The following is a 13,677-nucleotide window of genomic DNA, read 5'->3' on the forward strand; positions in this document are numbered from 1 at the left end:
GTGGCTAAAGTGGGTCACAGTATAGAAACAAAGCCTCTCTTTCCTGTTCAGAGTCTTTCTCTCAGTCTGATGAATGCCACTGTGTTGTTTTTCAGGAGCTGACTAGCTGAGGTAAAGGGGAGGGCAGAGGACCCCAGTTCAGCCTGAGTGTGGATGATCTGTGCCCAGAAACAGGACCATGATCTGAAGAAGGCACTGCAGACTGAACCCTGTTCTTCCTCTCCTCCTTCTCCCCATATTTTTTGTTTTTTTTTTCTCTTTTTTTTTTAAAGTCTTCCTGCTCAGCTGCTTCCAACAGAGTTAGCGTGCACGGAGAGGACAAACAAAAGAAGACCAGACATTTCAAGGACAAACAACCACGACAACCATCCGTGACCTCTGACCTTGTGATCCCCCCTTGTCTCTCCCATTGCAATACCGGAAACATGGGGAGGAAAAAGATTCAGATTCAGAGGATCACTGACGAACGCAACAGACAGGTTAGCACCAGTAAAGTGAGCCAACAATGTCTGAATGTGTAAGAACTTCTTGATTTAACTCTGTGATCAGCAGTCTGATGTGGGGTGGTCAGCGTCAGTAACACAAATACATGTGACAAGTTAAAAGAAAAACCTAAATTAACTCATGTATTAAAAATGAATGCTGATGCTTCCACACAGGACACAAGAGAACCATGAGAACAGGAGTTAAACTAGCAAATGATGGTTAACAGAGTAATTCTTTATTGATAAGGGGTGGATATGCAGTTATATCTTTGGAAGAGCAGGTCATTTTATGTACCATAATTTCCGGACTATTGAGCGCACCTGAATATAAGCCGCACCCACTAAATTTAAAAAGAAAAAAAAAATTGTACATATATAGTCTGCACTTGTCTATAAGCCGCAAGTGTCCATGTTGTAACATGAGATATTTACACAGAAAGATTTTTTTAATTAAATAAATGCCTTTTTTCCGAACAGTGCCTGTAACACAGCAGTAAAATGACAGTAAAACGGCAGTAACACGGCTGGTTAAAAAAATAAAAAATACCGTATCCTACCTGAAAAGTCATTGACTGGTATCTTCATCTTCCTCCTGCGCACTAAAACCACTGAAGTCGTTTTCTTCTTCTTCATGAAGCGCAAAATAACTGTTCAAAACACAATCAAACTAACGTCTTCCTTGGCGCATTATCTCTTCCATCTGTCGGTCTCGCTCTTGCGCTTCCTGCTAGAGCGCCCCCTGGAGGCCGTTAGCCCGTAGAAATCTAAAAATTTGCCGCATCATTGTTTAGGCCGCAGGGTTCAAAGCGTGTGAAAAAAGTAGCAGCTTATAGTCCGGAAATTACAGTATATATATTAGTAATTGCTCATCTAGAGAACATGAAAATATTTGATGCCAATGTCTTCTACAATGTTGATCTTGTCGTGTATCTTCCAAACACTGTGCATTCTCCACTTTAGTTGCACCGCAACCATCCAAATAGTAAAAAATATTTATTAGAATAATACTTTGAAAGAGTTTACCACCATCAACTTTGTGGCCAAGGTGATGCAAACACATCAGACACGGCCTCTTATTAGCTGTTAATCTTATTAGAATGAATACCATATACCCCATCCACCTGTACATCACACCACCAACCCCCTCCACCAACCTGTTAAAGAACCATGGCTTATAAAGCTTAAATCAGCATTGCTGTGTGTGACACTGCATTCGTACTTCCTACAAGGGGTTAACTGCAGTTGATTTATTGTTCAGAGTCAGATTTCTTTTGTTTATCACCATGGGAGGGTTTGCCTTGCCTCATAACTGAATAATTACCTTCTTCAGCTTGCTTGATGTTGCCTCCAGTTTTGTCAATCACCACCGGCATCAGAAAACACAAGCAGCCCAAGCTGACCAATCACAGTTCTTGTTGTCCTCATCTGCTATTTCTGGTAGTTAGTCTTTTGGGAAGGCCCACAACAGCTATGACATAAGCTATTAATACACAACTAGAAATCCCTTAAGACAACATGTACAAACATAGTTCGGTACTGTGCAACAGCACAAATACATTTACATAAAAAGACAGTTTTAGGTTTCATCATGATAGCATACATTGTTGAGCTTGAAATGACAGGCATCCAGGAAATCTACTCTTTAACTGGCTTAAACTCCTTGTATAACTAAAAAGTCCTCTAGTCTGTCATGCTCAGATCTCATCTTGCAGCTTAATTCCCACTCTTCTATGATGGAGTTCTCTTAAGATGACGAACTATAACTCACGCATAACTCATGCAATAACACACTCCCACAGGGATCTTTGCTCTTTTCACGTCGCATGTAGCATGAACAACAAGGTGGCTGTTCTTTCAGCAGTGCCACAACAGAACAATATATTAGCATTGTGTTTTAACAGGATCACATGACTCTGCAGAGCAATCATAAGATTTCTTGGACCGCCCAGCCCCCTCCACCCTACAGTGGAAAAAGAGCAAAAAAGTACAACATTCTCCTTTTTAAAAACCGCTTCAGCCCCTCCACTTATATCAGTGGCATTGTCAGAGAGGATACAAGGCTAAATGATCCATCTGAAATGAGTCAACTGGTAAATGGGCTCTGCTCCATTGAACAGATTGAGTAATGGATGTGACGTAGAGGTAGAGGAACGAGGTGCTTGCCTGAATAACACCTGAGCAGTGTGAGAGTGGGCTGGCTGTAGGGTTTGGAAAATCACGCTCAGTTTCCTCATCAGTCTTTTTTCATTAAGGACAACAAATGGTGCCTGCAGGGGATCAGCAGGGTATGATGGTGTGTTATTTATCAGTACACCATTGGACAAAAAGTAGTGTGGGGGGTATGGGGGTACACCTATTTCAAGTCTGGGAGGCTCTGGTTAATGGAGCCAGCGTTGTTTCAGGTGTCGAGCAGTTTGTCAATAAGGTGAAGTGCTCTGTGGTAACGCATAGCGTCAGAACCGGAGTACTCACTGACCGTGATCTGGCAATTAACAAGCAGCAAATGGTTTCTTAATCACTGTGGAAAATGTGATGCCTGTATTGAATCAAACTCAGCATTTGCATTTTCTCTCCGTTTAGCCGATACTTTTATCCAGATCAATTTACACTGGATTCTTCTGGTTCTTTTATCAGGAACATTCAGAACAGGTCTTTGTTTGAAGTGGAACAGGGCATTAAGCTGGTGAAGAAACAAGTGGTTTTTATACACTTGCTCAGTGTCGCTTCAGCTAATGAAAAGTGAAGGAAATCAAATGAATTTTGAAGGATTTGCAGCCCATCACCCTCCTACGTTTTGATTCAGAGATGTTGCCCAAGCTTCACAAACTAAACAGCATTTAGAGTGGGGGCCCCTCCTGGAATCATGACCACATTTCCTATGTAGACAAAGATGCATGAGAAATAACAAGGAGCAGGACGGATATATTTTTATTTTTGGGTAATGTTTGCACCAGAGGTAATAGAACAGGTTTACTGTTCATTGACTCTTTGACCCTTTTAGCTGGAGGAGGTGAGAGGAAAAAAGGCCTGTGCCAAATAAAATCTATAAATAATAAATAAAATCTAAAACCCAGCGGAATGCAGAACTTAATGTGTGAGGAGTTATTTCAGGAATCTTGGGTTTCAGCATTAAAAGTTAGTTCATTTCCTGTATAGACAAATGATAGACAATATATCTTTCTTTCATAAAAAAAAAAAATACAGGACTGGAATCACACTGCTGATTATACATTTAACAGTTTAAATCAGTTCACAATTAAAACTGGTTACACCAGATGATTTAAACTGGATTCTAGGTCAGTTTTAGATGACCACCATTCCAAATGGGGAAAAGCCATAGTTCCTCAAACTATCACAATTGCAACATTAACCAATAATATTGTGGAGTTATCTAGAGGAAGCCTGTGTTTCTATAGAGGTGCAGTTGGAGGAGCTGCTTGTTCACCTTTCTGAATGATCATTTTTCCAGGATAATATAACACTACTATACGTTTTTTTTCTGGCTTCGTTGTGACCACAAGTTTTACATCTGATGACTTTGAATTCTGCTGGTGGCGACACCAAACACCATCAGAAGTCAAGTAAATTGAAAGTACGTAGTTGTTGCAGTGGGGAACATAGCATAGCACTATTGCTGAATTCATGTGAAATTGACCTGGAAACTGAACATGAACTGATTAATGCTGAACATTGTGTTATCAGCTTTCTACAAGGTGTAATATTTAGAAAGTCCATGGCACAGGTAACATCATTTTAAGCTGATTGTGGTTCTTTATGCACATTGCAAGTCATCACTAACTCGTCTTGCTCATTTTTATGTCCACAGGCTTGTATCTTTTAACTCTTTCAGACATATTTTGAACAGAGATGTTATTTTTTACTGATGATTCAACCAGCTTCATGGCCATCCAAGCCTGGAAATGCCAGTCACTGTCAGTCACCTAACATGGGCTATGTGAAAATGGACAGAATTTTACTTCTGAATTATGGATATCATTAAAAGAATGTTGAGATGGGAACGCACACCTGGGAAAAACTCTTCCTTTCACTTTGGATTTCTCCCCTCCCTATAACAAATCAGATTCAACAAATCAGTAAGATTTGCTAGCTGGGTCAGATTTCAGAGAAAAATAAGACTAGAAGACAGGCAGCCTTCAAAAGGTAGACTGTATCATCGAGCAGAGTTTATGTCAGTTTATCATGAGTTGTGCATTCTTTAACACTAATTCCTACAAATCGGTCCAAAAAGCATTGTGTTATTGATCAGTGTCTAGTTTTCACTGTTCAGACCTGATTGTGAGGGAGGGAGACTGTAAGCTAGCAAATGAGAGGGTTTTAGCTACAGGATACAGCAAGGAGTCTGTGGTTGTCAGTGGTGGTTTCCTCGTCCATCTGCCACACAACCACAAGCTCGCCAAGACACACACACACACACACACACACACACAGACAAATAAAACCACTCGCCCCCTTTCTTTCATTCTTTCTCTCCTCACTGGATGTCGTATTCTTCAGTTGCCATTGGTTACCTGGCAATTCTGTTCTTTATGTCAATTACCTTCAGCTTGTTTATCCTTTGTGGCAAACACCAGGATCGACACAGTTGCTGCCTCGCTGTCCATTTCTTCTAAGAAAAGAAGAGGAAAAATATCAGAGGCTTAATTGGGATGTTTGGAGTTGTATTGTTTGTTTTCAGGGCTGGTGGATGACCTTATAATGTGTTAGGAGAGCAGCTGTTGTTTGCAGTGGCTTGTCTCTTCATCACCAACCACTCTAGTCATCCTACATAGCCGTAATTTCCTCTCTTTTCAACATCGCCACAGAATTTATCTGCTCATTCTCTGAGAGAGAGGAGGAGAGAAGGGGAGATGGATATGTAGATAGATGGAGATAAAAATGGGAGGAAGGAGGGAGCCAGAGAGGCAAGATGATGGTAGCGGTGTGTGATGAGGTGAGAAATGGGGGGGGGTAGAGGGGAGGCAGGAGGGGGAGTTGGTTGCCCAGGGATACGACCCCGGTATAATTTGATTTGTGGCAGTAGGAAGCAATGATTGAGTGATCGCAAAAGGAGGGAGAGGCAGGGTGCAGGTGACAGGGAGGCTGTGAAAGCAGAAGAGGAAGAGAAAGCGAGGGTGAGAAAATATGAAGACAAAAGAAGACGAGAGAAAAAGAGAAGAAGGGATGAGAGACTCAAACATAGGAAACTGTAGAAACAGGGAACAAGAGAAATGAAGTGATTGTGAGAAAGAGAGAGGTTTAAGAGCTCACATGGCTGCTTGTCTGGCTTTCATCCTTCATGTCTCGATCTTATCTCTTTCCTTGCTATCTTTTTCTCTCTTCCTTTCCTTATTCAATTCATTTCAGTTACATTCAGTTCAAACCTTTGCTGTTGGCAGAGCAGCCTGCAGGCAAAGAAACTCAGTCTGTATCAGGGCAGGTAAACCATTGTAGTAATGACAAGCACTAGAATCATTCTATCATTGGTACCTTGATTTGTTTGACAGTGAGTGCAGTAGTATTATTAACATGTAATTCTTTTTTTTAAAGAATCAAACAGGCCATTTAGAGTTTAGAGGCCTATGAACCCTGACAGTCTTTTCTGTTTATGGTAAAGGGAAACGTGAACAGGGATTTGACCACATACTGTAGTGCAGAAAGCTGCTGAAACTTTCAACAATGTTGCACTTCAGGTCACAACCCCCAATCAGTGATACATCTACCGGAAAATGTGTTGATGACATTGTTGGTGTAGCCTGAAGGGCAGCACAAGAAACCTTTCGGACCCTTTTAATACCTTCTATAAAGTCCAACATGCAATATCAAACAGGAGATATTGTAGCGGTACCTGAAGCTCCTTCTGTCTGTTGTCGTAATCTTTTCCTCCCTGTGTGTGTTGTTGTTTGTGGAATCCTGTGTGTTTAATCCAAACCAAGCAAAATCTCCCTAGACTGTAAATACCAGTTGGATACAGCAGGAAAGCACTTCTAAAGCCAAAAAGCAGACAACAAGAGACCCTGCGCTTCAGCAGCACTCCCAGTTCTGTTCTGCTTGTTCTCAACTGAGGGGGCTCATACAAGTGTCTGTGTGTGAGAAATGTTGAGAAATAGCATGTGACAGAAGGCGAGTGTGGAACAGAGAGTGTGTGTGACAGAAAGAGAGCATGGAAAAGAGCACAAGAGTGTGAAAATGATGAGGAGAATGAGTGTGATGGTGGAAATAAGTGTGTGGAGGGAAGAAAAAAGCCTCTGTTTTTGTCCAAAATACAAAGTGAGGACTCTAAAGAGGGCAGGTGTAGACACTGTTTCCTAAATTACAGAGTGCTTTCATACACAATCCAGTTTTCACCCCAAATACCCTCTATTAGCCTTAATGCTCAGCTATAAAACAGCAAAAACACATATTTCCCAAAATGCTGAACTATTCCTTAAAGGTGTTACTTCAGATCATCCTCAACCAGACGCCGCTAAGCTAAATCACTTTCTTTCCAAAGCTGAGATTGAGAGTCCCAGTGAGTTTGATGGCAAGACCTTAGAAAGGCAGCCATGTATTTTATCAATTTTTTCAGCTAACTCTGGCAAGAAAGTGAACAAGTCCAAGTCTAACTATTGCTTTAAATCCAGTTCTTGTAAATCTATGGCCTTGTCTTTTTCAGATTTAGTTTTTAACCAAAAACATCCATGTCAATGTCAAAAGTCAAACATGTCCACATATTAAAATTTGGCTGTGATTCTGGCTGCAAGTTGACACTGTAATGTTTTTATTGTGTTATTTATTTCTTTTATTTTCACCAGTGTCTTTCTATCTATATGGACCTATGTAGACACCCATTGTATTATCAATGGACTCATGTCCACTGTTGTCAGCATCTCTTTTGGAATACATCAGTAACCTAATTGAAGCTGACTGGGCTCAGACCATCTAGCATTAAGCGCAAAGGTGAAGCTTCAGACATATTCTTGCAATGAGTATCAATATTATCAAACATTACAGGGTAAGGCAGATTGCTGCACTAGAAAATGACATAAATGATTGTAGGTCATTTATTTTAAATTAGATTCTTTTCTTTTCCACCACTCCCTTTCCTCTCCTCTCCTCTTCTTACACCAGGTGACGTTCACCAAGCGGAAATTCGGTCTGATGAAGAAGGCGTACGAGCTGAGTGTCCTGTGTGACTGCGAGATCGCTCTCATCATCTTCAACCACTCCAACAAGCTGTTCCAGTATGCCAGCACCGACATGGACAAGGTCCTCCTGAAATACACGGAGTACAATGAGCCGCATGAGAGCCGGACCAATGCCGACATCATTGAGGTAAAGCATGGGTGAAACTATGGGAAGTACTGTGTCCTTACCCTCCTCTAAAGGTCCAAATTGTGTCAACGTGACACAGTGACATTGATTTTACCAAGTCCACTTCACACTCTTTTTAAAGGTTTTCATTTATAGGTTGTCATATTTACATGTGAGAAAGTTGGTGTATTCTTGGTTACTGTTTATCCTGGTCTTTGTTTGTGTGCCCTGTTGGATCATTTAAGACTGAGCCTAAACTAATCCCATCTCCCCTCCAGACTCATTCAGACTTAATTAAGTGTTGTCCAGTCTATAAAGGCCAGATGAGAAGGAAGTGCTTCTTCATGTCTTTGGCCTGGGATGACCTAATATCCAAACTAAAGTCCAGCCTGGTCCTGTACAGCTGTGGCTTCCTTTTTTTTTTTTTTGTTTTTTCTTGTGTTTATCAAAACGATTTTTAAAAAGCAGCTCACAGACTGAAACTGATTTCTACCTGATTATGGTAGCTTTGGACAGGGTCTATAGAAACTACAAATCACTGCGCAGCATATTATATTTTTGTCTCTTTTCCTGATTATTATTTTTTTAAATCAATTTATGTACAGAATTGAATTTCATTTCCTTTCAAGACTGAAAATGTTGAGGTCCTTGCACTAACCTGACTTGACTGTAGTACACCGTATTTTAGTCAATTCTTGTCTTGCCTCGTCCAGTCCAGTGTAGTGGACTGCTGAGTCCAGTGTTGCTCATGGCTGCACTGGTTACCCAGAGACCTCCACTACAGCAACAAGGCAAAGTATAAAGCCTGGAACCAATCTGAAACCATATGTGCTCAAATTGACCACTAGATAGAATAAGAACCTGTCGAGAGTGTGAAAAATAATATCTGTTCATTTGCATATTGACTGGAAGAGGACAGTGAAGAGGTTAGGAGAGAAGGTGTGAGGGCAATCATTTAGCTCCGTTTTTATGTTTTTGTAATAGCAATACATTTTGGTCTTAACATCTTTCCTCCCTGTGGGGAAAGAGCTTCATTGGAGCTTGTCAGGCAAACACGGTACACATTCACAAGCTTTCCTGACCCTTTTATACATAATGGTCCACTCAAATTGAACACGAGATGGTTAGGTAAGACTCAGCGAGCCGCGTACTCTGCAGTACAGCACTTAGGCTTCATGTGGAGAGTGGACTTAAAGCTGAATGTAGCTTGGCTTTGATCATTTTTCCCACTTGTTTTTAGACGCCTTGCTGCATAAGTTCATAAGTCAACCACAAACACTGTCTACATGAAGACACCACAGCATATTTATTACCATAAGTCATATTTCAACAAGAACACACAAAGAAAAGCAGAAAAAGTCTCCAAAATGAGATAGCCAGCTTGTGAATGGACTTTGGCCAAATAAATGAGCACTGGCATGAAAGATGAAACTCAAAGTTAAAAGTCAACAGTCCCGATCTGTTTCCTTGAGAATCATGTGTATTTTTTAATTATCAGGAATTTCAGTTTGGGAAACGTAGCAAATTAGCCACATTATTTTGGATTAAATGCATTATTTGTATTTCTGTAGACAGGGCCGAGTTGCAATAACTAGTATTGCGTCTAAAATGGGAACAGAGGAGAAATAATGATTGTAGTGGTAGTAAATCATCCCCAGGAATCGCTGCTCCTAAACTCCTGTGTGATAGCTATGCTCAAAAAGTGAGAACATTCAAACAGAATTAAATATCAACGCTAATATGTTATGGGAAGAAAACTTTGAGTTTGATTCATCTCATGGGAGGATTCTCCAAACTTTAACAGTTGGTTTAAGGCATCATGCTCTTCAAAGTCATCTGAAACCATCCACAAACATCGAAATCAATTGTGTGCTTGTCCCCTTCCACTGCAACTTTTTCAGGAGCCTATGTAGGAGTTGAAGTACGTAACCGAACCGTCCTGGGTTTTCTTTAAATGACTGTTATCTTATCTATATAAAGTAAACAACAGAACCTAAAAGTTCCATTTTCACTTTGGCTATACATACATGCCATACATGCCAGAAAACTTACAGGCTAAATTAAGTTCCTGTCCCCCAAAAAGTACTTGCTGTGGGAGTATTACAATTATACAGGAACTATCATGGAGTTTACTGGTGTCAGTGATTGGTCAAACAAACATAATACCACAAGGTGGGCATTACTTGTACAGCTTTGATTCTCACACAAACCAGGCTCTGGTTTCCAGTAATATCAATGTTAAGAAATGGCTGTTGCATAGCGATAATGTTCATTGACAAAACTTGATGACTGTTGTTTTGTCAAATTACTTACTGGACTAATTGCCTTAACCTTCACAGTTCTTTAGGAAGTGGAAACAAGAATGTACAGAAAGGACTTTTAGTTCCTAATTTAGTTCCTGGGACGAAAAGAGACTTGAAGTTTGGGGGACCAGAGCCAAAATACATCCAATGAGATTTAATCCAATAATGGATAAAGTGCAATAAGGACTGAAATTTCAGTAAAAGTGTCAGTGTTGCAGTTTTGTATTGGAGTGTGCAATAGGTAAGACTGAGGTGGCACAGTTTACTGCCACAGATTGCCACTTTCTTTCTTCCTTTCAGCCTAGTTTCTCTATTTCCTTCCTCCTAATATCCTCATTAACTCGGTCACGACCATTCCTTCCTCCTTTTCTTCTCCTTCTCTCTCTGGCTGTTGCAGAGTGTCAGTAAAGCCTTTCTGTAGGCTGTATCTCCAGATGCAGATGGCTTTTAAGTGTGTGTGTGTGTGTGTGTGTGTGTGTGTGTGTGTGTGTGTGTGTGTGTGTGTGTGTGTGTGTGTGTGTGTGTGTGTGTGTGTGTGTGTGTGAGATGTGACAGGGCGTTGGGCAGCTTCGGGCCACATTAGCTCAAGCTCCACCGGCCTTGTTTGTGTGCGTACATGTGTTTGTGTTTTCAAGTGTGTCACTCTGTCTCTTTCTCTCACTTTACTTGTATTCGTGTGTGTGTGTGTGTGCATAAGTCCACCTCTCTTGCTGTTTGCACGCTCTGCAGTGGCCCATGAGAACACCTTATACAATATTCAGGGCTGGTGAGCCTCTCAGTTGTGTGTGTGTCCTACATGGGAGCGTCCCTCCGACACCGGCCTGTATACTGCCTGCCCTGCCCCTCCTCATCTATCCTCTCAGTAGGCTATGAGGCATTTTACAAGTTTCTCCTGCATTTGTCCTCAACCGTCCGCTTTGCCAGATGTGCTGGAGGACACATCCATAGAATACTTGAGTAGAGTATGTCCTTCCTTTATTCACCTCAACTAAAAACAGAGCCAGGCCTTTTTGAGACTAGCTTTTACTCAGATTATTATTGGATACTATCCATTTTGCTCTAGTTCCAGCTCAATTTGTTTTAGACGTGTAGGCGGGTATAATACCTTCACTTCCCTGGAAGACCTATACTGCAAAACATTTGCTTCAGTTTCATTAATTCTTGCTCAACATTGAGAAAGAGTGAAAGAATCTAGAGAGAGAGAGAGAGAGAGAGAGAATAATTGGATAGTCCCAAAATGTGCCCATTTGCGGTCTGCCTCTGAGTCTCTCCAAGCAAGTCCTTTTGAGTTTTAAATTATGAATTGTGGATACAGTCATGCAGATGCACACACTCACACATGCACACTCATCATGGTTTGTGTTCTGTCATCCTGCATGCATGCAGTAATGTCCCTGTATGCTCGTGTGTGGGTGTAAGCAAGCACGAACACCATCACATGGTCAGACATTCCCTCACTTCAGTGCAAGGCTGAGAGGCAATACATATGCACACACACTGCCTCTCTCTGAGATATGTGTGTGTGTGTGTGTGTGTGTGTGTGTGTGTGTGTGTGTGTGTGTGTGTGTGTGTGTGTGTGGCGGGGCAGCCTGTCTGCCAGAATGTGTTAATCCGCTTGACTGCAGATCCCAATCAGGCCAAGGGAAGGAAGAGAGCAAGGGACAGAGGGAACACGAGCGAATGAAATGCTTAAAGAGCGGTAAAAAATAGGCGAGGAGAGAAAGCAAGATGGATGGAGAGGAGGGATGCCCTTTTCTTCTTTAGGCAGCTCAAGGAAGGCAGATCTCAGCGGTGAGTCTCACTGCAGGGGCTTAAGGACTTTGAGCAACGCCCCGATCCTCCAGCGTCACAGCCAGGGGAGACTCGCATATCTCAAAACACCACTTGACAGGATTCTGTTTGCCACCATGATAGCCTCAACAGTGCCAACAAAAAGTATATGACTCCAAAGCAAGGGTGTTTTCATGTTAACCCAGACTCCATCAATCCCCTGGTCCCTCACCCACCGCAAGCACACACACAGGTTGGAGGTGATGCCTGTTTTTTTCCTCAGCTAATCCTGCTTTGCTGTTAGAACTCTGAGGACCTCCTCCTAACACCTGTTGTATCCTGAGGTCCTAATCTGGACTGGACAAGGTCACTGGAAGGCCTGTCCTCACACATGCATGATTGGTCAGCTGAAGTCAGCTGATCAATTTCATTAGGAACTGCTTAAATTAAGTTTGTTTGAGCAGTCCTTTTTAACAGAACCTAACAAAGACAAGCCTGACTAGCTCTAATTAATAAACACTATATCACTAAATAAAATGAGCCACAGATACAGTGTCCATGTCTTCAGTTATATTATGAGAAATGTATGCTATTACATGTTATCATAAGGAGTTTTACAATTAGACACATATTACACATGTTAGGTTTATGAAGGCAGATTTTGATATTTATCATTGCCGCATACTAAATTAAAAAACTGACGTGATTTGTGCTGTGGAACTTAAAAATTTGGATTCATGAAAATAAGAAAAGACATGCTGGCATATATAAAAGGGGCCTAAAAAACGTACCCGAATCTATCCAACACCACCAACCAGATAAAGTTACATACGACAATTAAGAAATCACACACACAAGGATGGCATTTGATGTCAACATTTTAGAAAAGATGGGAAGTCTGCTTTTTTAAACATCTCAACTTGTTATTTCTGAGCTTTGCTGCATTTACACAGTTCAACACAAAGCTGGCGCATCATTGCCTCATAACGGAGCATGAAGGGTTATTTGCTGGTGATTGTATCACAACAGCATTTCTGCAGCAGTTCAAGGTCAAAGAATAGTCCTAAAGATATTATCTATGGTGGCATCATTGTGCCACACATTCTGTTCACAAATCAAATCGTGACCCTAATTGGAAAATGATTAATGGAGAAAACCGGTGAAACAGGGCTGTGATTCCACTAAAAAGATATTAAATAGTTGTTCTTGATCGTCTTTCTTGAAATGTTACGATATTTACCACGACTGACACATTTCAGTAGGTACCAAAAAAGTGCTAATTAACCTAAGAAGACAGAAAGCGACTGATAACAAGAACGGGGCGGAGAGAGAAAGAAGGACAGAAAATATGATGTAGTCGCTCTTGGAACAGGTCGAGAGAAAGAGCAGGGAAAAAGATGACAGAGAGAGAGAGTGAGTGAGTGGTGGGAAAAAGACTAAACAAGATGAGAGAGGGAGGATGAGAGGAAATGGGCAGCCTGGGACACTTGCATATGGAAGGAGAGATGTTAAGGGCAGAAAACAGAGAATGGTAAGTGTGAGACTTTTCTGTGAGAGGGTGAGAGCTCCATTAAAGGTAGTGGGCTGAGAGATAAGGCAGTGTCTCATGGAGAGCTGGAAACAGAGGTCGGGCAGATAGGCGGGTGGGTGAGTGAGTGAGCGAGCCAGAGAGGAAGGGAGGGAGGCAGGGGTGGGTCTTGTCAGCAGCCGCAGCCAGTCAGAAACTGCCATGGTGCTCTGCGGGGTGAGTCTTACCCTGGCAACGAGAACAAATGGCTGAATGACTGAGAGACAAGCTGATCAGTGGACTTTAGAGTGTGTGTATGAGA

At 41.6% G+C, this 13,677-nt stretch overlaps 1 protein-coding gene across 2 annotated transcripts in view; it reads left to right on the top strand.

Annotated features, from left to right (window-relative positions):
• Window positions 1–13,677, top strand: part of mef2d (myocyte enhancer factor 2d) — a 90,330-nt gene that overhangs the window by 36,795 nt on the left and 39,858 nt on the right. For both annotated transcript variants that reach the window (XM_070835393.1, XM_070835394.1), the window contains exons 2-3: window positions 96–479; window positions 7,593–7,796. In XM_070835393.1, the coding sequence (XP_070691494.1) occupies window positions 426–479; window positions 7,593–7,796 (258 nt within the window). In that variant the 5' untranslated portion in view covers window positions 96–425. The remainder of the gene's footprint in view (window positions 1–95; window positions 480–7,592; window positions 7,797–13,677) is intronic.

Source organism: Pempheris klunzingeri, chromosome 8, assembly GCF_042242105.1.
Source record: "Pempheris klunzingeri isolate RE-2024b chromosome 8, fPemKlu1.hap1, whole genome shotgun sequence".
NCBI classification, from domain to species: domain Eukaryota; kingdom Metazoa; phylum Chordata; class Actinopteri; order Acropomatiformes; family Pempheridae; genus Pempheris; species Pempheris klunzingeri.